The following is a 19695-nucleotide window of genomic DNA, read 5'->3' on the forward strand; positions in this document are numbered from 1 at the left end:
AGCTCACACTCACAGCTCACACTCACAGCTCACACAGCTCATACTCACAGCTCACACTCACAGCTCACACTCACAGCTCACACAGCTCACTCACAGCTCACACAGCTCATACTCACAGCTCACACAGCTCATTCTCACAGCTCACACAGCTCATACTCACAGCTCACACTCACAGCTCACACTCACAGCTCACACTCACAGCTCACACAGCTCATACTCACAGCTCACACAGCTCATACAGCTCACACTCACAGCTCACACTCACAGCTCACACAGCTCATACTCACAGCTCACACAGCTCATACTCACAGCTCACACAGCTCACACAGCTCACACTCACAGCTCACACTCACAGCTCACACAGCTCACTCACAGCTCACACAGCTCACACTCACAGCTCATACAGCTCACTCACAGCTCACACTCACAGCTCACACAGCTCACACACACAGCTCACACTCACACACACAGCTCACACTCACAGCTCACACACCAGCGCAGCTATGTGTCACAGGCCAAGTCTCCACCCCCTCCCTTTGCTGAACTGTTGGAATTTCCAAGCCGGCCTTGAGGGGGGCGGAGTGAGGGGGGGCGGAGTGAGGGCCGCCCAGCGGGGCTGTACTTAACTCGCCCGGGAGGCTCCGGGCCCCACTCATCTTTCCCACCGCTCACCGCTCAGCTGCCATGTGTCGCTCCCGCTGCTCCCTCCCCACCATGACCGTCCTGCGGGCCCCGACCCCGGCACCCTCCGCCAGCCCGGGACCCCGGCGGGGCTCTGGGCCCGAGGTCTTCACCTTCGATCCTCTCCCGGAGCCGGCGGCGGCCCCCGCCTCGCGCCCCAGCGCCTCGCGCCCCAGCGTCTCCCGCGGGCACAGAAAGCGCAGCCGGAGGGTCCTCTACCCCCGAGTGGTGAGTGTCGCCCAAGTGGGGGCCGGGGGTGGCGGGCACGGCCGCCGTCGGGCCCGGCTGACCTGTTCCCTCGCCGTCTCCGCGCAGGTCCGGCGCCAGCTGCCCGCCGAGGACGCCAGCCCCGCCAGGAGGCTCCTCTTCCTCCTGCTCGCCGTCGTCTTCTGCCAGGTCCTGACGGCGGAAGAAGGGGTGCCGGCGCCCCCGACCGCGGAGGACGCCCCTGCGCCCGCCCCTGCGCCCCCCGCGCGCGAGCCCCGGAATGTGACGGCGGAGCCCGCGGACCGCGCTCTGGACCTCCGCGCCTTCCTCCCGCGCCCCCCGGCCGCCCTCTGACCGCCCGCCCGGCGGCCCTGGAAGCCGAGCGCGGGCTCCGAGGCCCTCGCCCCGCGGGAGCCGCCCGACGGGACGCGCGCGGACACGCCGGCGGGTGGGAGGGCGCCAACTGTCTCCTGCTGCAGCTCCTATTTATATTTATTGTGTATTTATATGTCCCCCTGGCGACCGGGGTGTCTGTAATATTTATTTAACTTATGCGAGGGCGCGGGGCGTGCCCGCGGCTGCCCCTCCCGGCCCCTGGGCACTGGGAAGCGGTGGGACCGGGCCGGGTCCAGGTGCCCCCGTCTCCGGAGGCGGCCCCGGGCTGGCTGCGGGCGGGGCGGCGGGCGGGCCCCGGCAGCGGTATGTTCTGTGAACACAAATAAACCGGTGATTGATGCGGCATCCGAGTGAGTCTCTGACAGCGGCGAGTCCCCTCCGGGCGCAGGGACCCCGGGACCCGGCGCCCACGTCCGCGGCTCAGTCTGCGGCTCCCGGCCGCCGCGGGCACCCCAGTGACGAGGCCGCGTCACGCGCCGGGCGGGGCGGGGTCTGCCGGGCAGCGGGGCGGGGAGCGGGGCGGGCGGGGCGGGGAGCGGGGGCTGCCGGGAACGGGGCGGGCGGGGCGGGGCTGCGGCGGCCCCAGGGTGCGGGCGCGGAGGCGCGGGGTGCGCTTGCAGGAAGGTGGTGCGCGGCGGCCGTGGCTCGGCTCCCAGGTCCGGGGGGCGGCGGGGGGCGGATCCCGGAGAACCGCCGTCGCCGCGGGCGGGGGCGGGCGGGCGTCGCCGGAGTCTGCGGGTTTCCCGGGGCTGGGGTGGGGGAGCCTCAGCCGGCCCGGGTGCGAGGGGACTGGGCGGTGGTGGTGGGAAACAGCCGCTCCCGCCTCCGAGACGCCTTCTCTGCTCCCCGCCAGCTCCCTCGGAGCCATGTTCTTCACCTGCGGCCCCAACGAGGCCATGGTGGTCTCCGGTAAGCGCCGCGCCCCTCGGCCCGCGCCCCAGCCCCGGGAGCCTGGCTCCGCCCTTCCCTCCCGCCAGCGCCCCTGCGCCCAGGCTCCGGCCCGCCCACCCCCACCCCCCCCTCCTCTACCCCCACAGCTCCCTAGTCCCCGCATCCCCGCGCGATGCCCGCCCCTGCCCCCCCCACCCCCACCCCTCGCTCCCATCCCCTACCCCCCCCCCAGCTCCCTAGTCCCCCGCATTCCCGCATCCCAGCGCGACGCCCGCCCTTGCCCCCGCCTTGCAGGTTTCTGCCGGAGCCCCCCGGTCATGGTGGCCGGCGGCCGCGTCTTCGTGCTGCCCTGCATCCAGCAGATCCAGAGGTGGGTAGGGGGAGCCCGAGGGCCGTATCCTCTCCTCCTTTTCTCACTGCCCCCTTCTCTTTCCCTCTAGGATCTCTCTCAACACATTGACCCTCAATGTCAAGAGTGAGAAGGTTTACACGCGCCATGGGGTCCCCATCTCCGTCACCGGCATCGCCCAGGTGCGGCTTTCAGAGCTTTCCCGGGGTCCACGCCCCCACCCCCTCTGTAGTCGCGGCTTCTCCAAGCCCTTGGCTCATCCTCTCTGCTCCAGACCCGCACCTCACCCTCCCACCCCTCCTCTGCCTGCAGGTGAAAATCCAGGGGCAGAACAAAGAGATGCTGGCGGCTGCCTGCCAGATGTTCCTGGGGAAGACGGAGGCTGAGATCGCCCACATCGCCCTGGAGACACTGGAGGGCCACCAGAGGGCCATCATGGCCCACATGACTGTGGAGGTGGGCCTGCCGGCAGGGGGCCCAGCTGAGCCAGCTGTGGGAGCCAGAGCCAGAGGACCCAGAGCTTAAGTTCCTCCTCCCACCCTCCTTCGTCCTAGGAAATCTATAAGGACCGGCAGAAGTTCTCAGAGCAGGTTTTCAAAGTGGCCTCCTCAGACCTGGTGAACATGGGCATCAGTGTGGTCAGCTACACCCTGAAGGACATTCATGACGACCAGGTAAACCTGCACAGGTGGCCCTCTCTGCCCCTGCTCCTTTCTTACACCCTCTTCAGGACTCCAGTTTCCGCGTCTCTCCCACAGGACTACTTGCACTCCTTGGGGAAGGCTCGGACCGCTCAAGTCCAAAAAGATGCTCGGATTGGAGAAGCGGAGGCCAAGCGAGATGCTGGGATCCGGGTGAGAGAGAAATGGGGGGTGGTCTGTGGTCCCCATGGCACTTGAGCACTTGGGGGGAGTGCACAACGGGGGCTGATGGAACTGGTCTGGAGAGGAAATAGATGAGGCCAGGGCTGGGGCCGAGGCAGGAGAGCTGGTGGGAAGCAGGCCCTCGCCCTGGGGCCTGCCCATCCTGCTCTGACGCCTCACCTGGGCTCTGTATGGACAGGAGGCCAAAGCCAAGCAGGAGAAAGTGTCTGCTCAGTACCTGAGTGAGATCGAGATGGCCAAGGCCCAGAGGGACTATGAGCTGAAGAAGGCCACCTATGACATCGAGGTCAACACGCGCCGCGCGCAGGCCGACCTGGCCTACCAGCTCCAGGTCAGAGCCACCGGCAGGCAGCCGCGGCCGCCCCGCCCGCCCACTTCTCTCCGGCTCCCCTCTCTCGTGTTCTGACTCCGATCCCCGTATCTCGCGCCCTATTTCTGACCCACCTCTTCCGTAGGAGGGAAATTTAAAAGACCTACACATTTCAGCTAAAAAGCAAAGAAAAGGTCAAGAGGTATATGACCTGCAGGGCTGGTCATGTGTTTGGAGCAGGTTGTGCCCTGTGTAATGGCCCCTGGATGGGCGTGAGCCAGAGCTGAGGTCCAGCCCACGCCCCTCACCAGCCGGTGCGTTCTGCACCCCCCAGAGGAAGAGGCGCCGTTTCGCATTTGCACAGGGCAGCCCTGGTGACCAAAGGGTGTGAGGAAGGAAACCCTGAAGTGGGGCTGTGACCCCTGCCGAGGGAGGCCGGCAGCCCTGGGCGTTGCAAGGAGGTGCAGTCAGTCCTCGTGTGCAGATTCTGCGCTGAGCAGTGCCTGCTCGCAAAGTGTATTGAAACTCCAAAGTCAGCCCTCGCGGCGCCTTTGCGTTTGCCTGCAGACGTGCAGGGAGAGGCAGCCACCCGAGGGCCTGGCGCACAGCTCCCAGTTGAGGTTGAGCAAGACGTTCTGCTTCTGGAAACGCTCATGCTATAAGCAGTGTTGTCTCCATAGAGTGTGTACTTCACAGCATACTCACCGCCACATTCCTCACCTGGTGTTCTCTGTTGGTGATTTCACCGCGGAAATGGCCGAGCATCGTGCTGAGTGCTGTCCGGCTTTCCCAGGTGCGGGGAGGTGGTGTCGTGCATGTGCATCTCCTCCTTCGTTCAGGCGCTCTGGTGTTGGCTGGAAGTTCGTTGGTAATGAACCAACATTTATTACATAAGATGGATTTAAACCAGGGTGGGGAGCCTTTTCTCTGCCAAGGGCCATTCGGATATTTATACATCATTCATGGGCCATACAAAATTATCAGCCTAAAAACTAGCCTGCTGTATTTGACCAAACGTTTATTTTTTTGGTTAATACCCCAGGATATATTTTCCCATTCCCATTGATTATATATATTTTCCCATTCCCATTGATTATATATATATATATATATATATATATATATTTTTTTTTTTTTTTTTTTTTTTTTAGAGCAAGTACAAGGGAGGTGGGGAGAGAGAGAGAAACATCGATGTGAGAGAGCCACATCAATTGGTCCCTCCCACACTCACCCCCACCAGGGCTGGGGCCAGGAACCTGCAACACAGGTACATGCCCTTGGTCAGGAATCGAACCCACGACCCTTTGGTTCGCAGGCCAGTGCTCTAACCACTGAGAAACTCCCGCCAGGGCAATGGTCAATCATTTAATAACTCACCCCAATGCCCTGGCAGGGCCAGGATGTTCCCGCCCCTGCTTTAAACAAACACATAAAACAAGGTTCTACATTGGCCTGTTGGTAAAAATGTTGTGGCCAGAGGCTCATGCCACCTAACCACACATTTTCCTGGGAACAAAATAAGTATTTTGTTCTACTTTATACAGCAGAACTACCGTGAAGAACGAGAGTCCACTGAACTTTGAGTAGCCTTTACGCAAAGGATAGTAAAATTAGGAAGTTCGTTTTTGCCAAGCGTTGGTACAGGCTAAAAGCATAATAAGTGCAAAACATCTTTGGTTGCGGGGATAAGTCCCTGGCTTGTGCGTTGCTACTTGAAGTGTGGTCTGCCTACCAGCAGCAGCAGCAGCAGCAGCCCTGGAGTGTTTGTTAGAAATACAAAGTCTCAGGCTCCAGCCCAGACCAAATCAGAGTCTGCATTTTAACAAAAATCCCTAGGTTGCCTCATGCATGCGTTGAAGTGTGAGAAGCAGTAACATAAAGGAAACCACTAGCATGGGTAGGACTATGGATAAGGTCCTTAATCTAACCATGGCTTTTTTCTGTCTGCAGATCAACAGATTGGGCTGGTTTGGGCTCTGTTTACCTTTAGTGAGTTCCTCATTTTGTGCCAGGCTTTGTGCTAGGTAATCATGAAATAATGATTCAGTCAATAAATACCTATGAAGTGCCTACTATGTGCCAGACATTGTTTTAGAGGCGAGGATAAACGTGTGAGTGAGACAGAAGAGACTCCTGCTCTCAGAGAGCGTACAGAGCAAGCCAGCGTGCGGCGGGCTTCAAGGCGCCGGGCTTCGGCAGCGGCGGCGTTACCGTATGAGGTCGGGTGCTCAGAGAAGAGTGCTGTAAGCAAATGATATTTGAAATAAAACCTGAAGATGCGAAAGAACCAGCAATGTAGAGAGTTGTGGGCCAAGAGTATTCTAAACCCGTGATGCTCACACAGAGCCTTTGTGCTGCTGGAAATGGTCTGCATTTTGCTGTGACGCTGAGCACTTGAAATGCGGTGGGTGAAATTGTGACTGAGGAACTGCATTTTACGTTTTAGTGACTATTAATTTAAAGTTAAATAGCCGTATGTGGCTAGTGGCCAGGCAGGGGACCAGCAGGTGGAAAGGCCCTGAGGTAGGAAAGAGCTTGGCATGTCCCAGGAGCAGAAAGGGGGTTTCTGATTGGTGTGGCTGGTGTGCTGAGGGAGAGGGGGCCAGGCTAGGTCACGGAGGGCTCAGGGAGCCATGATGGGCACTTAGAAGAGACTCAAAGCACCAGAGAGGTGCTGTGGTTCAGTTTATGTTTGTATAAGGATCAGACTGGCTGCTGCGTGGAGAATCGATGGTCAGAAGAAAGGCAGTAGGGAGACGAGTTGGAAGCGTTTTCAGAGATGATGGATTGAATAAATGCAGCTAAAACCTCATTACAACCACATAGAGTGGTTTTGAGAGAGAAGAAAGGGAGGAATGGCCACCGTAGCATCACTTTGGAAGCTGGAAAGCATGGTAGTTAACTGAGCAGGGCTGACAGGCGCCGTGTCGGAGGCTCAGGAGCCGGTGCAGCCATGGCCTGAAGACTGTCACAATCAGTAAAAACAGGTGAAGAGCCACTTCTCCGACTCCCTTGCTGACTCCCTGCCTGTGGGTCCCTTTCCTGGTCTCTCTGCCCAGCAGACATCTGGAGGGTTGTCTGGTGAGAGTAGACCAGAGGATGTGGCGTGGGGCAGCCGGACACAGGCGAGGCCTGGCCGTCGGCCGCAGGGCATGAACGGACTATGCACCCGTCGCACGCCGCACGCTGGCCCCTTCTCGCCCCGGGCCACTCAGCTCCCAGAGCCCCGTCTTCCAAAGGACAGATGAGAAGAGCGCCCTGGGAACATGACCGCCCCACGGGAGAGACCTGAAGATCCTGGAGCCGAGGTTTCCCAGCTGTGGCCTGCCCAGGCCGCCCAGAGTGAAGTTCTCAGTCCACAGGCCCCACACACAGCCCGGAGCTCCTTCCAGTGCGGTCAGCCTCTGGCCTGTGAGCAGGCAGCCAAGGGCACCTGTCTGAGAGGGAGACAGCAAGGCCAAGTGGAGGCGACGGCTCTGCAGGGAAAAGAAAGCTTTTGAAAAAATAAATGTGCTCAGTGAGATAAAAGAAGGATCCACATCTAGAAAGTCAGGAGATAGAACAGAAAACAAGAAATAGCTCTTAGAAATTAATAAACCCCAATAAATTCAATAAAGGGGGGCAGTAATAAAATGGCATAAATTTCCAAATCACTTTGGAAGAGAAATTCTAATAAAACTCCCCAGAAAAATAGAAAGAACAGACGGGTGGAGGAGCGGCCAGGCCAGCAGCTCCAACAGACAAAGAAAGGGGGAGGAAATAACCAAGTGAAAAATTTGCGAAATGTTTATCTGTTTTGAAGAGTGTGAGTTTCTAAATTGAAACAACCCACCAAGTGCCCAACACAATTAATGAGAAACATCTATATTGAAACACATCACTGAAATTTCAGATTCATGAGAACAAGAAAAGATCCAGAAGCTTCCAGAGACCTTTTCTCAAAGGTCAAAATGACTAGATCAAAATGACTAGATTTCTTAAGAAGTTAGAAGGCCATGGAGCAATGCCTTCAAAATTCTGATGAGAATGATTTCAACATAGTAACTGTACTCAACCTCACTAATTCAAATAGAAGGGCAGAGTAAGTCTGAGAAGGCGGGCCTAGAAAATCTACCGCCCACAGCCTCGGTCCAAGGAAGTGGCTGGAGGTGGAGTCCTCCAGAAGGTGGCCTTATGCTGCCCGGGAGCAGCAAGTCCAGTTTGGAAAAGGCTTGACATTTTCAGGTGGGGCCAGTCCAGGCAGGGACACCCCAGCCATGATGGTGATGGCGGGGCTGGAGCAGCGAGACGGGAAGGACGTGCGCTTCTTCCCTGCATCCAGCAAGGGCGCTCTGCTCCCTGGATGCCAGGAGGAAGAGCTGAAACCTGCCTAAATAAGAGGCATCTGTATGCAGGTTCCTGCATGTGCTTGTGAGTGCCCCTGGAAGGGTACACAGGACGCTGGGCACTGGTGGCTTTCGGGAGGGAACCAGGTCATTTGCAGAAATATTGGAAGCCTGACTTCTCACCGTGTGTTTTTCTCTCTTGACTTTGTATCAGATGCAAAAATAAAAGTGAAAAGGCACCCATGCACAGCCCCCGGAAGGGAAGCAGGACCTGTTGCAGGAGTGGGCGTAGTGGGTGGCTTGCACTAAGGTGGAGAGAGGGAGAGGGGTGGAGAGAGCCCGACGGGGTTGCCCTCATGCCACCAGGTGCTCACACTAGAGGGAGAGATGGTGGGAAACGAGTCCGTGGGAGCTCCTGGAGGGACTGCGGCCGGCCTGCCTGGCTGCAGAGGCCACTGGTCCCCGCCCTGTCCAGCTTGGACAGGCTGCCTGGGAGTCCTGGTCCTGGGTGCGGGCTGAGGAGGATCGGGCCGTGCATGCGTGGGTCTGTATAAGAAACGGACTCCACGGGGCCGGCGGAACTGTCCTGGGACCACTCCACCTACCCGACCCAGAGTCCTCCCCTGGCCTCCCTGGTCCTGGGCACTTGCCTTTCGCCCTGACGCCGAGCATCCTTCCCAGGTGGCCAAAACCAAGCAGCAGATCGAGGAGCAGCGGGTGCAGGTGCAGGTGGTGGAGCGGGCCCAGCAGGTGGCAGTGCAGGAGCAGGAGATTGCCCGCCGGGAGAAGGAGCTGGAGGCCCGCGTGCGGAAGCCGGCGGAAGCGGAGCGCTATCGGCTGGAGCGCCTCGCGGAGGCTGAGAAGTAAACGCCCTCCCGCCCCTCCCGCCCCCAGATAGAGACCCAGGTCTTCACCACCTGGACTCCTCCTGTGGCGCTCAGGTGGTAGGAGCCTCCACCCCGCTCGGGCCTTCCCCCTGTAGCCAGGGCCTCAGCTCCTTGCACCCCTGTTTGCCCAGGTCCCAGCAGATCATGCAGGCGGAGGCCGAAGCAGAGTCTGTGAGGGTGAGTTTGGAGGTGTTGCTGCGGAGCTGGGGTTTCTCACCCTCACCTGCTCCCTTCACATCACAGTGTCCTGTGCCCTCCCCAGATGCGGGGGGAGGCCGAGGCCTTCGCCATTGGGGCCCGGGCCCGGGCTGAGGCCGAACAGATGGCCAAGAAGGCAGAAGCGTTCCAGCTGTACCAGGAGGCTGCTCAGCTGGACATGCTGCTGGAGAAGCTGCCCCAGGTCAGGCATGTGCCAGGGGTCACCAGAGCCAGGCTAGGGGCCATGAGTTAGGGAGGGGAGTTATAAGCCAATGACCAAAGTGAAAAAGGATGACCTGTAAGACGGGATCTTAAAAAGCCCAGGGTAGCCTGGCCAGTGTGGCTCAGTGGCAAGAGCATGCACCCAAGGGTTGTGGGTTCAATTCCCAGTCAAGAGCAGGTACCTGGGTTGCAGGTTTGACCCTTGGCTATCAGGACACGATCGAGATGTTTCTCTCTCCCCCTCCCTTTCACTCTCTAAAAATCAATGGAAAAATGTCCTCGGATGAGGATTCACAAAACCCCAGGGAAAAGCCTTTTAGGAGGGTGTGGTCGGGCCACAGCCCTGAGTGGGCGTCTCACCCGCAGGTGGCAGAGGAGATCAGTGGTCCCTTGACCTCAACCAAAAAGATCACACTGGTGTCGAGTGGCAGTGGGGCCGTGGGAGCGGCCAAAGTGACGGGGGAGGTACTGGACATCCTGAGCCGCCTGCCGGAGAGCGTGGAGAGACTCACGGGCGTCAGCATCTCCCAGGTGAGGCTCCGGCCCTGACGCGCACCCTGCACGTGGACATGTATCAGTTGCTCTCTTTGTGCCAGTGCTCAGCTTTGACATAAATTTTTTTTATAAAAGAATGTTTTAATGGAACTACCCCTGAGGTACGTAGTGTTTTACAAAGTAGAGAAACTGAATGCCAACGTGTTAGTAACTTGGCCCACATCGTGCAGCTGGGAAGCCAGCTTCCCACCCAGCCCCTGTCCAGCACCAGGAACTGGGAGTCTGTTGGCAGTTAATTCCAAGGCATATCACTGCTTTTCTCGGCCTGTTGACTCACTTGGAGGTCATGGTAGAGGTCAGAGAGCAGCTCTGAAACCTGCTGGGGTGCAAATCCTAGTGCGTGCCGTGATCGGAGACGTTCTCAACTTCTGTACATGTCTCCTCACAGCTTAATAATAGCAACTGCCTGTTGAATTGTTACAGGGATTAAATGCGTAATACAGACAGTCCTCGGGTTACGTTGGACTCGATGTACGTCGTTTCGTGGTTATGTCGCCATCTCCCATTTATTTATAAAAAAAAGTTCCAACATTTTGACGTATGTACATATGTGCTTTATGTTTTTTATTATTTATTTACCACAAGTAAAGGTCAGGAATTGTTATCTTTTAAATTTTTTTTTACTGTTTCATTCATTACTGCTGTGTACGTGCTCCACGTGAGTGAGGTAGGTGCTTACGTAGGTGGGTTCCGACTTACGGCGAAAAGTCGCACCGTAGGAACGGATCTCCGACGCAACCCGAGGACCTACTGTATTTGCAGAGTGTTTGGAACACTGCCTGGTACGTAGGCACCATAGAAGAGTGTGTGAAACAGAAGTTCATGTATAAGTAAAAGCATCGGGCCACTTCCGGGGGTGCCTTGGAGCCTCCTTGAGGCCCGCAGTGAGGGCTGGGTCTTCAAGCCACGCTCTGGCCCCTCCCACACCCGTTCAGTAAGTCGCTGCGGGGCGAGGGGGTGAGGCAGGCTGCCGGAAAGCTAGCAGACCCCTCACTGTGCCGTCTGCCTGGAACTCATGCAAATGATATTGGATGTAAACTGTAATTAGGGAAAAAGAAAAAACTAGAAAAATTCTGGGTGTGCATTCATCCAAATGGGGCGTGAGGGAAGTTCCCGTGTCACCCGCTGTCGTCTGTTTACCAGGTGAACCACAAGCCTTTGCGAACTGCCTGAGCCCTCAACCTTCGCCGATGCCTCGCCTCATGTTCGAGCTGCCTGCACGATCCCCATGCTGCATGCATGTCAGCTGGCCTCCCAGAGCAGTCCTTGGGCAGTGGGATTCCGCTGCTCAGCTCTCCTTGCCAAACAGCCGTGCCTTGCCCCCTGCCCGGGCCCATACCACCGAGACTGCCAGTCCCCCGGGGGTCCACGCCAGCTGTCCGGTCATCCCAGTCCACCCAGCTTGTTTGGTTTCCTAATTAAACTACACTGAGCCTGTGGCCCAAAATTGTTTTCTGATCAAGACTGAGGGATAGCTGCCGGTTCTCAACTCGCCGGATAAATTGCTGTTAAGCCTTGACACTTGTGAACAATGAAGGTAAAACAGAACTCACTTGAAGTGAATGTTAGGACACAGCTTGCTTCCCTCCACTAGGCTGTTTAGAATGGGAGAGTTACTTGTACACTGAGGGGTGGTGGAATTAACTCCCCCCAAAAATCTTGGTTTAGTCCAGTGGTCGACAAACCGTGGCTCTCGAGCCACATGCGGCTCTTTGGCCCCTTGAGTGTGGCTCTTCCACGTGCGGGCGTGCATATACAGTGCGGTTAAGCTTCGTGGCCCATGTGCAGAAGTCGGTTTTCGGCCTGGGCGAGTCTATTTTGAAGAAGTGGCGTTAGAAGAAGTGGGGGGTGTCGGTCAGTCAGGCACGGGAGGAGCGGCACAGGCGGGCCGCGGGATACGCAGTGTTGGGGGAGGCACATGCGATTCATGCACCAGTTGAATGAGCCAGTCAGTCCGCAGTCTGTGCAGTGGTTAGTGCTAGTCACGTCCGCAAATTGCGCGCGGGTGACAAAAGTACCTACTCAAAGCATAAAGTTACCTGTATTTTTCCAACCAGCTGCAAATACTACAGGTATTTTTGTCATCAATTTAAGAATTGTAATTATTTTGTGTTGGTGGCTTTATTATTATAAAATGAAACATTTTTTTAGATGTATACAAGACGAGTGTGGATGGGAGAGTTGGAAGGGGTCGACCTCAGCAAACGTACCTAAATCAGACTGAGGACGTTTTTAGCAAAGGCCAGCTTAGGAGTACCCTAATTAAGTTAATAACGATGTACTACCTATATAGTTTAAGTTTAAAAAACTTGGCTCTCAAAAGAAATTTCAATCGTACTGTTGATATTTGGCTCTGTTGACTAATGAGTTTGCCAACCACTGCTTTAGTCAGAAAGCATGTTGATATGGAAGGAATGTAAGAATTGCATTAGTCCCTAGAATTACTGAAAATTGGCCAAGGGAAATTTAAATTTCCAGGTAACTTTGAGGCTTATTTTGTGCAACTTAAAAGTATGAGATAGTGCGCAGCCAGAGTGGCTCAGCTGGTTCCGTGTCAGCCCGTGCACCCAGAGGTTGCCGCGTGCATCCCCAGGGCACAGCCTAGGATGGGCACAAAGGAGCCGATCCATGTTCCACTCTCACAAGGATGTTTCTCCCTCTCCCTCTCTCTCTAGGAATCAATAAAAAAATCTTCAACAAAAGAACATACTAGAGCAGCAGTGTGTAGAATAGGCCCACGGGTGGCATCCCATGCTCGTTACCTGCATCTCAGGTTGTCTGAGAAAACCCACATGGTTGCAAATGCGACCCGAGGAATCCTGGGTGTTGTGCACGGAGGATGGGCAGCAGTGGCCTTCTAACTCAGTGGTTGGCAAACCGTGGCTCTCGAGCCACATGCGGCTCTTTGGCCCCTTGAGTGTGGCTCTTCCACAAAATACCACCTGCAGGCACGCACGTACAGTGCGATTGAAACTTCATGGCTCATGCACAGAAGTCGGTTTTGGGCCTGGGCAGGTCTATTTTGAAGAAGAATTGTTGATATTTGGCTCTGTTGACTAATGAGTTTGCCGACCACTGTTCTCATTCATGCTTCTTCTGGAGCATCTGAGACTGCTGGGATCCAACCTGGTTTTGGTTCAGTCCATTTCAATTCCTACATGCTGCCCGAGTATGTGCGCTTATGCCCACTCTAGTTAAGACTGCTGGGGGTGGGGTGGGTACCAGGGATGAAGACCTGAGGGTCAATTAAGGATTTTCTCACCCATTCGCGGAGAACAGAATACATATGTAAGAGAACCGGTCAGCTAAATGAGCTGCAAATATTTTTTCAGTTCCCATGTATTTTTGGCTTTGGGGGCAATGTTATTTTTTTCAATATGAAAAAACAGTTCAACGCAACAAATTTTAAGTGTGGATAGGACAAAACCAAAGATGTGGGGGAGGGGGTGGGCAATAACAAATGTTACCAAAAGACAAAAGGTGTCCTGTCCCCTCTCCTCGGGGAATGACTCCAACATCTAGGCGACAGTGTGTACCTTTCATACACGGACTGATACTCCTCTTTGGGTAAGAAACGGTGACGGGGAGGACCTTTCAGGAGGCTTAGGGACAAGGGGTCCTGGTTCTCCCTGGAACCCCGTCTCCATGCAGAGGAAGGAAGGGATTCGATGTGAGGTGGAGGTAAAGTGGAAGAGGGAAGGATCCTACTGGATGGAGTGGGGCAGACCCTGGAAACAGCTCACGACTGAAAATGGAGATAATACTGTTAATGCCTCCCCCAAAGCTGAAGGTGGAGCAGGAACACGTACCTGGGAACTGGGACTCGAACAACCTGAATCCCATTCTCCAAAATGGGGTGAACGCTACCCACTCTTCATAGGAACCTCAACTGGCTGGTTAGCGTGGTTTTTTCCCGTGGCTGCCTGCGGGCTTGGGGGGCGTTTTCAGTACAGGTCTAAGTGGGACCAGGTGACATCCAGCTTTCTTGGATAATTATGCTGAAAACAGGAAAACAGTACCTGGGCCCTGCCTGGTGTGGCTGGGTTGGTTGGGCACCATCCCATGCACGGAAGGGTTGCTGGTTTGGTTTGAGGTCAAGGGCACAAGCTCAATCCCTGATAGGGGGTATGCAGGAGTCCGCTGATCCATGTTATGTCCTCACATCAATGTTTCTCACTTCCTCTAAAAAACCATTTTAAAAATCTATATATATAAAAGCCTAAGCCACTGTTACAACAGGTCAACCGAACGCTATGACGCACTGACCACCGGCTGGCAGATGCTGCTGCCCCGATGGTCAGTGCAGTCCCACAGCCACCCTCCCACGGTCCCTTCCCCCACCCTCACACCCCCACCGGCCAGGCCTAGGGACCCCTCCTGTGTGTGTATATATATATATAAAAAATTTAACTGGATAGGAGGAAATAGGCACCAGAAGGAAATAAAAGTTACCCCGCAGAATGCCAGAAATATAGATTTCCCGGTGTGGAACAAGAGAGGAGACATTCAAGAAACAATGAATATTTATTGAGCCCTATTATGTGCCAGGCATTGTTCTAGAACACCCCTAAAACAAAGGAAAAAAAGGCAAAAATGCAAATTCTGAGGGAGACGAAAGGGGCAGCTGAGGAGAAAGGGAAAGGCTGAGGGAGCAGAGAAGCGTAGTGCAGGCACGGCCTCAGGCCTCCTCTTCGGCCTCCTCACCAAAATCCTCCTCCTCCTCGGCCGTGGCGTCCTGGTACTGCTGGTACTCAGACACCAGGTCGTTCATGTTGCTCTCGGCCTCGGTGAACTCCATCTCGTCCATGCCCTCGCCCGTGTACCAGTGCAGGAAAGCCTTGCGCCGGAACATGGCCGTGAACTGCTCCGAGATGCGCTTGAACAGCTCCTGGATGGCCGTGCTGTTGCCGATGAAGGTGACCGCCATCTTCAGGCCCCGGGGCGGGATGTCGCACACGGCTGTCTTGACGTTGTTGGGGATCCATTCCACAAAGTAGCTGCTATTCTTGTTCTGCACATTGAGCATCTGCTCGTCCACCTCCTTCATGGACATCCGCCCACGGAAGACAGCAGCCACGGTGAGGTAGCGGCCGTGGCGGGGATCACAGGCAGCCATCATGTTCTTGGCATCAAATACCTGCTGGGTGAGTTCAGGTACAGTGAGGGCGCGGTACTGCTGGCTGCCCCGGCTGGTGAGGGGGGCGAAGCCGGGCATGAAGAAGTGGAGGCGGGGGAAGGGCACCATGTTGACGGCCAGCTTGCGGAGGTCAGCATTGAGCTGGCCAGGGAAGCGGAGGCAGGTGGTGACCCCGCTCATGGTGGCCGAGACAAGGTGGTTCAGGTCCCCATAGGTGGGCGTGGTCAGCTTGAGGGTGCGGAAGCAGATGTCGTAGAGGGCCTCGTTGTCGATGCAGTAGGTCTCATCAGTGTTCTCCACCAACTGATGGACAGAGAGGGTGGCGTTGTAGGGCTCCACCACCGTGTCAGACACTTTGGGCGAAGGCACCACGCTGAAGGTGTTCATGATGCGGTCGGGGTATTCTTCACGGATCTTGCTGATGAGCAAGGTGCCCATCCCAGAGCCTGTGCCCCCGCCCAGCGAGTGGGTCAGCTGGAAGCCCTGCAGGCAGTCGCAGCTCTCAGCCTCCTTCCGTACCACGTCCAGGACCGAGTCGACCAGCTCAGCCCCCTCTGTATAGTGGCCCTTGGCCCAGTTGTTCCCGGCCCCAGACTGACCTGGAATGGGGCCAGGAGGCAAGCTTGATTAGTAAAGTGTAGTACATGCACATCACATCTTCACCTCGCACCTCTTGGGATAATGGATCGGGGACTATCTTTTCTCCCTCACCTGTGATATAAGTCCCTAATAGTTTACCAAGTGTGGCAGCCACCCCCCACCCTCCATTAGCTCTCAGAACATGGCCCTATAAAAGCTCTCCAGCACAATAATCATTTCCTAACTCTTCCTGCCCTCTTGCACCCAAATAAATGGAATATGATGCCATCTGCATGTATCTGTATAACTTACCAAAAACAAAGTTGTCTGGTCTGAAGATCTGGCCAAAAGGACCAGAGCGAACAGAGTCCATGGTACCCGGTTCTAGATCCACCAAGATAGCACGAGGGACATATTTCCCACCTTCAGGGAAGAAAAGTAGAGGAATGAACATTGGCAGAAGGTAAATAAATTGGGGCTGGATGACAGCCAGGGACCCAAACGTGTGACTCCAGGGGCTGCTAAGTGACAGTGGAGCTAGTCTTTGATCCCCATGGTGAGAAATTAGAGGAAGGTTTACAAAGGAAAAGGAGAGATTCATTCAAAGGAGTTAAGGGTTCCCTAGGAATGGAAAGAGACGCCAGGAGGAGGAGATGGCGCCTGATCTTCCCGGCTCCTCCCCTCACCTGTGGCTTCATTGTAATACACGGAGATGCGGTCCAGCTGCAGGTCGCTGTCCCCATGGTAGGTGCCGGTGGGGTCGATGCCATGTTCATCACTGATCACCTCCCAGAACTGTCAGGAAAGAACGGTGAACCCTCAATTATGCCCTTGCTCCCACCACTTTAATTCCAAACACACTGTGCAGGCATCCCCTCCATCTGCCTGCGCGCCCCTCCCTCTGACACCTCCACCCACGGGAAAGCCGCCTTGCGATGTGAAATGATGTCCAGCTGGGGGGACCGGCGATCGCAGACACAGATGGGGTGGACGCAGGTGGCTAACCTAACTAGGTAAGCTCACCCCTCGCCCCCACGCAGGGCATGCACGCCGCGCACAGAGAGCCAGAGAAACCAGCTGCCGCAGTGACCGACCCCCGCCCTCCGCCCGGAGGTAGCGAACGCCAAGCTGCTGAACGCCAAGCTGCTGACAAAGGGAGGCGTCGCGCGTGGGCGGGGCCGAGGCGAGAATTCAGCGCGAGGGGCGGGGCCTGCCCTGAGCTAGCGCGCCCCCTGGCGGCCCGCGGGGCACAGCGCCCGCCCCTGAGCCCAGCCCTTTTGCTACAATGTAGCTGCCGATAGCGGCCGCACTTTCTCCCCCGCTACACTGTAGCCGCGCGCAAAAGGAAAGAAAGAAATAGCCCCTTGGCCTCGGAATTGTATCCCTTGGCCAACTTCCCCTCCTCTTGCTTTAAAGGAGGATTGTCTTGCTTTCTCCCACAATTTAGTCCTGCGGGGACCCTTTAAAGAAAAGGAAGCCCTCCTTTTCACCTTATCTGTTCAAGCCCTAAAAGGGTCTCTAAGCGGAAATAAAGGAAGCAAAATGAATCCAGCTCATATTAGTCTTCCATCCACGAAAAACTACGGGCCTGCCCCGCGGGAATCATAGAGGCGCGCCGAGACCCCTGGTCTTTCGTGGAGGTAACGCGTCCCCAGCTTGGGAACCGGGGTCTGCAGGTGTCCCCCCATCCTGGCCCCTTTCACCTCGGGCTTGGCCTGCGAAACCCCGCCCAGGGGGATGCACATGGAGGAACCTCGCCTCGCTTTGTCTCGGGCAGTTTCCGCATCTCCTTCCCTCCCCGACCCTCGGACCGTTAGGAGATTCCCTTTAGGTAAAACCTTACAGAACCTCGGTCTTCCAGTCCCCCAAACTTCAAGGGTGCTTTTGATAGCTCCCCCAAAATGATTCTGCCAAAAAAAAAAAAAAAAAATCCCCATTTTCCAAAAGCAAATTCTACTGCAAATGTGTATTATACATATAAAATTTCCTTTTGGCAAAGGTTGGCTAAGGCTGGAGACGGCAAACAGCCCACAACCATTCTGCACAGTTTATCTGGATTCTTTTCTTCACAAAAAGAAATAGAGTTAAAAGAGGTTTTAAATCCTTACCTTGGCACCAATCTGGTTGCCACACTGACCCGCCTGGATGTGCACGATTTCCCTCATGGTTCAAATTTAAAAATTTTGCCCGCTTCAAAAGTGTATGGGGCAAGAAAATCTCTAATCTTTTCTCCGCTGCTCAAGGCGGTGGGATGGGACGTGGCCGGAGGCTGGAGCAGGGAGTCCGCACGCCGCGGCTGGCAGGCTGCGAGAGGCAGAAAGGCGAGCGCGGGGCGCGGGCGAAGCAGCGAGGGCGGGGCGCGTCGCCGGCGGGGGCGGGAGCTGGCCGCGCCGCGCCGCGCCGCGCTCCCAGACAAAGCCTCCGCGAGGCGGGCCCTGATTAGTCGACGCCGGTCAGGCAGCCGCCGACCATTGGCCTCTGCTCGGGCGAACGAGCGCAGTCCTCTCTGGGAGTTGTAGTCCTCCATTGTTGTCCGCACTGCAAAAAGGAAGGGGCGGATGGGTGGATACTGCTTTGGGGTGTTTGGGATTTGGGGCGTTTTATGAAAATGACCTTGCCAAGATGACTTTCCTCTAGGTCTGAGTTTTTTTAATGCAAAGAGGGAGTCGTTTTCGGGGCTGCAGGAATTAGGAACCACAGGGTGCTGGCGTTGGAAGGTGGGGTGGCCACGCCCTGAAAGCTCCCCGCTGCGGTAGCTCCGGGGAAGACGGGGCTGCTGAGCTCAGCGAAAGCAGGAGCACCGGCCCTCGGCTCTGCTGTCTAACAACTGGCCCTTGGGTGACCCGAGACATGAACGCTAGGCCGCTGCTCCCCCAGATACCTCAAGCAGGAGGGGATTGCCTTCCTGCTATTTCCTCGGGAGTTTTCTAACGATAACATTTAGAAAGAGAAACAAAATTGCAGCAAGGGCTTTTACAGGATAGAGATGTAATTGTCTGGAGGGTATGTTCAAAGAACAAACGAATGGTTGAGAAAAGCTCATATCCGGATCTGGGAAGCCAGAAGTCTCCGTCCACGTAGGACATCTGGGCCTTAGAGCAGCGTTGGAGACTCCGTGGTTTTGTCAAACACAGAGCCATGGGGTGAGCTGCCTGCCAGAATTTCATTCCTTCCAGCCTGCCTTTCCACACTTTGAAGTCCGTGGTTTTTCAGTTCGCGGGTTTCAAGAGCCTCAGGATATACATTTCAAAATGGGGAGAGGGTATTCACGGGAGAAAATTGGATGGGTTCAAATCAAAGTGCCAAGCTTTTTCTCCCGGATTAACTCACGGTAGATTCTGAGTGTCCCCCAGGCCAGGGGCAAGGGATACAAAAATGATTATGAATTAGCCCCTGGCCTCCAGGACCTTGCAATCGGGTGAAAAGTGGACAAAGAATATAGTAGGCACTATAACAGAGGACACGTGATATCAAGGTCATCATCGTTACTTCTTGGAGTCAATACACATCTCTCAGTCACAAATAAAAGAACATCCAATTGTGTAAGAAGACCCCTCTACCCACTTAAAATAGAATGTTTTGGGGCATAATCACAATGAAAGTGGTTCTTTTGTGATAGTGGAAAGAGTTTAGAATTTAGAATGAAAGGACTGGTTTCAATTAGTCCTTACCTTATATGAGCTGTAGAAACCCAGCCACGTCATTGAACGTAGCAGAGCTTCAATTTCTCTGTAAAATCTACTTCTGTATTTGATAGTTGTGGTCAGAATGAAGTGAGATAGCGAATGGAAAAGGACGTTCTACATTATACACATGTCAAATTTTACTATCCTCTTCTTGCTTGTCTTAGTATGAGATAATGAAATAAATGGTTTTATCCTTTCTTCATTCCTTGAAATACCTCGGTCAGCCTTGAGAGGATAGCAAAAAGGGTTCCCTCTGTTGGCCTAGGGATCTTTGCTTTAGGTAAACGATCTAAAATATCCATCAGGGCTATATTCTCAGGGAGGAAATGACATGACTTCCACACAAGCAAATCAAAAGGAAATGAACTTCCATTGCAGTGAGGAGTCC

General features: G+C 55.3%; 3 protein-coding genes across 6 annotated transcripts; 2 read left to right on the top strand and 1 right to left on the bottom strand.

Moving 5' to 3' along the window:
• Positions 1-628: 628 nt before the first annotated feature.
• On the top strand, positions 629-1629 carry IER3 (immediate early response 3). The gene is made up of 2 exons (XM_036356662.1): positions 629-909; positions 997-1629. Exons 1-2 carry the CDS (start codon positions 685-687, stop codon positions 1240-1242), a joined length of 471 nt encoding a protein of 156 aa, XP_036212555.1. The 5' UTR covers positions 629-684; the 3' UTR covers positions 1243-1629.
• Positions 1630-1846: 217 nt separating this feature from the next.
• On the top strand, positions 1847-11344 carry FLOT1 (flotillin 1). 4 transcript variants are annotated; one of them, XM_036356655.1, is made up of 13 exons: positions 1847-1940; positions 2138-2193; positions 2470-2545; positions 2616-2706; positions 2837-2980; positions 3079-3198; positions 3283-3378; positions 3587-3739; positions 8725-8906; positions 9062-9107; positions 9193-9330; positions 9717-9881; positions 11049-11344. In XM_036356655.1, the coding sequence occupies exons 2-13, from the start codon at positions 2151-2153 to the stop codon at positions 11076-11078; spliced, it is 1284 nt and encodes a 427-aa protein (XP_036212548.1). In that variant the 5' UTR covers positions 1847-1940; positions 2138-2150; the 3' UTR covers positions 11079-11344. The 4 variants fall into 4 exon arrangements, with proteins under 4 accessions (XP_036212548.1, XP_036212551.1, XP_036212549.1 ...); XM_036356656.1 differs by having other exon boundaries at positions 1890-1908; XM_036356657.1 differs by having other exon boundaries at positions 1894-1911.
• Positions 11345-14410: 3066 nt separating this feature from the next.
• Positions 14411-17949, bottom strand: TUBB (tubulin beta class I). The gene is made up of 4 exons (XM_036356654.1): positions 17730-17949; positions 16308-16416; positions 15934-16044; positions 14411-15641 (listed from the first exon to the last, which is right to left on the bottom strand). Exons 1-4 carry the CDS (start codon positions 17784-17786, stop codon positions 14584-14586), a joined length of 1335 nt encoding a protein of 444 aa, XP_036212547.1. The 5' UTR covers positions 17787-17949; the 3' UTR covers positions 14411-14583.
• Between the last annotated feature and the right edge of the window lie 1746 nt (positions 17950-19695).

The sequence above is a fragment of the Myotis myotis genome, unplaced genomic scaffold (assembly GCF_014108235.1).
Source record: "Myotis myotis isolate mMyoMyo1 unplaced genomic scaffold, mMyoMyo1.p scaffold_m19_p_26, whole genome shotgun sequence".
Classification (NCBI taxonomy): Eukaryota; Metazoa; Chordata; class Mammalia; order Chiroptera; family Vespertilionidae; genus Myotis; species Myotis myotis.

Excerpts from the sequence above, each read along its gene's own strand:
- IER3 (XM_036356662.1), top strand. The coding sequence starts at position 685 with ATGTGTCGCTCCCGCTGCTCCCTCCCCACCATGACCGTCCTGCGGGCC. Across the intron at positions 910-996 it reads GGGTCCTCTACCCCCGAGTG|GTCCGGCGCCAGCTGCCCGC; the intron begins GTGAGTGTCGCC and ends GTCTCCGCGCAG.
- FLOT1 (XM_036356655.1), top strand. The coding sequence starts at position 2,151 with ATGTTCTTCACCTGCGGCCCCAACGAGGCCATGGTGGTCTCCG. Across the intron at positions 2,707-2,836 it reads CCGTCACCGGCATCGCCCAG|GTGAAAATCCAGGGGCAGAA; the intron begins GTGCGGCTTTCA and ends CTCTGCCTGCAG. Across the intron at positions 2,981-3,078 it reads TGGCCCACATGACTGTGGAG|GAAATCTATAAGGACCGGCA; the intron begins GTGGGCCTGCCG and ends CCTTCGTCCTAG.
- TUBB (XM_036356654.1), bottom strand. The coding sequence starts at position 17,786 with ATGAGGGAAATCGTGCACATCCAGGCGGGTCAGTGTGGCAACCAGATT. Across the intron at positions 16,045-16,307 it reads GTATTACAATGAAGCCACAG|GTGGGAAATATGTCCCTCGT; the intron begins GTGAGGGGAGGA and ends TCTTCCCTGAAG. Across the intron at positions 15,642-15,933 it reads ACCAGACAACTTTGTTTTTG|GTCAGTCTGGGGCCGGGAAC; the intron begins GTAAGTTATACA and ends GCCCCATTCCAG.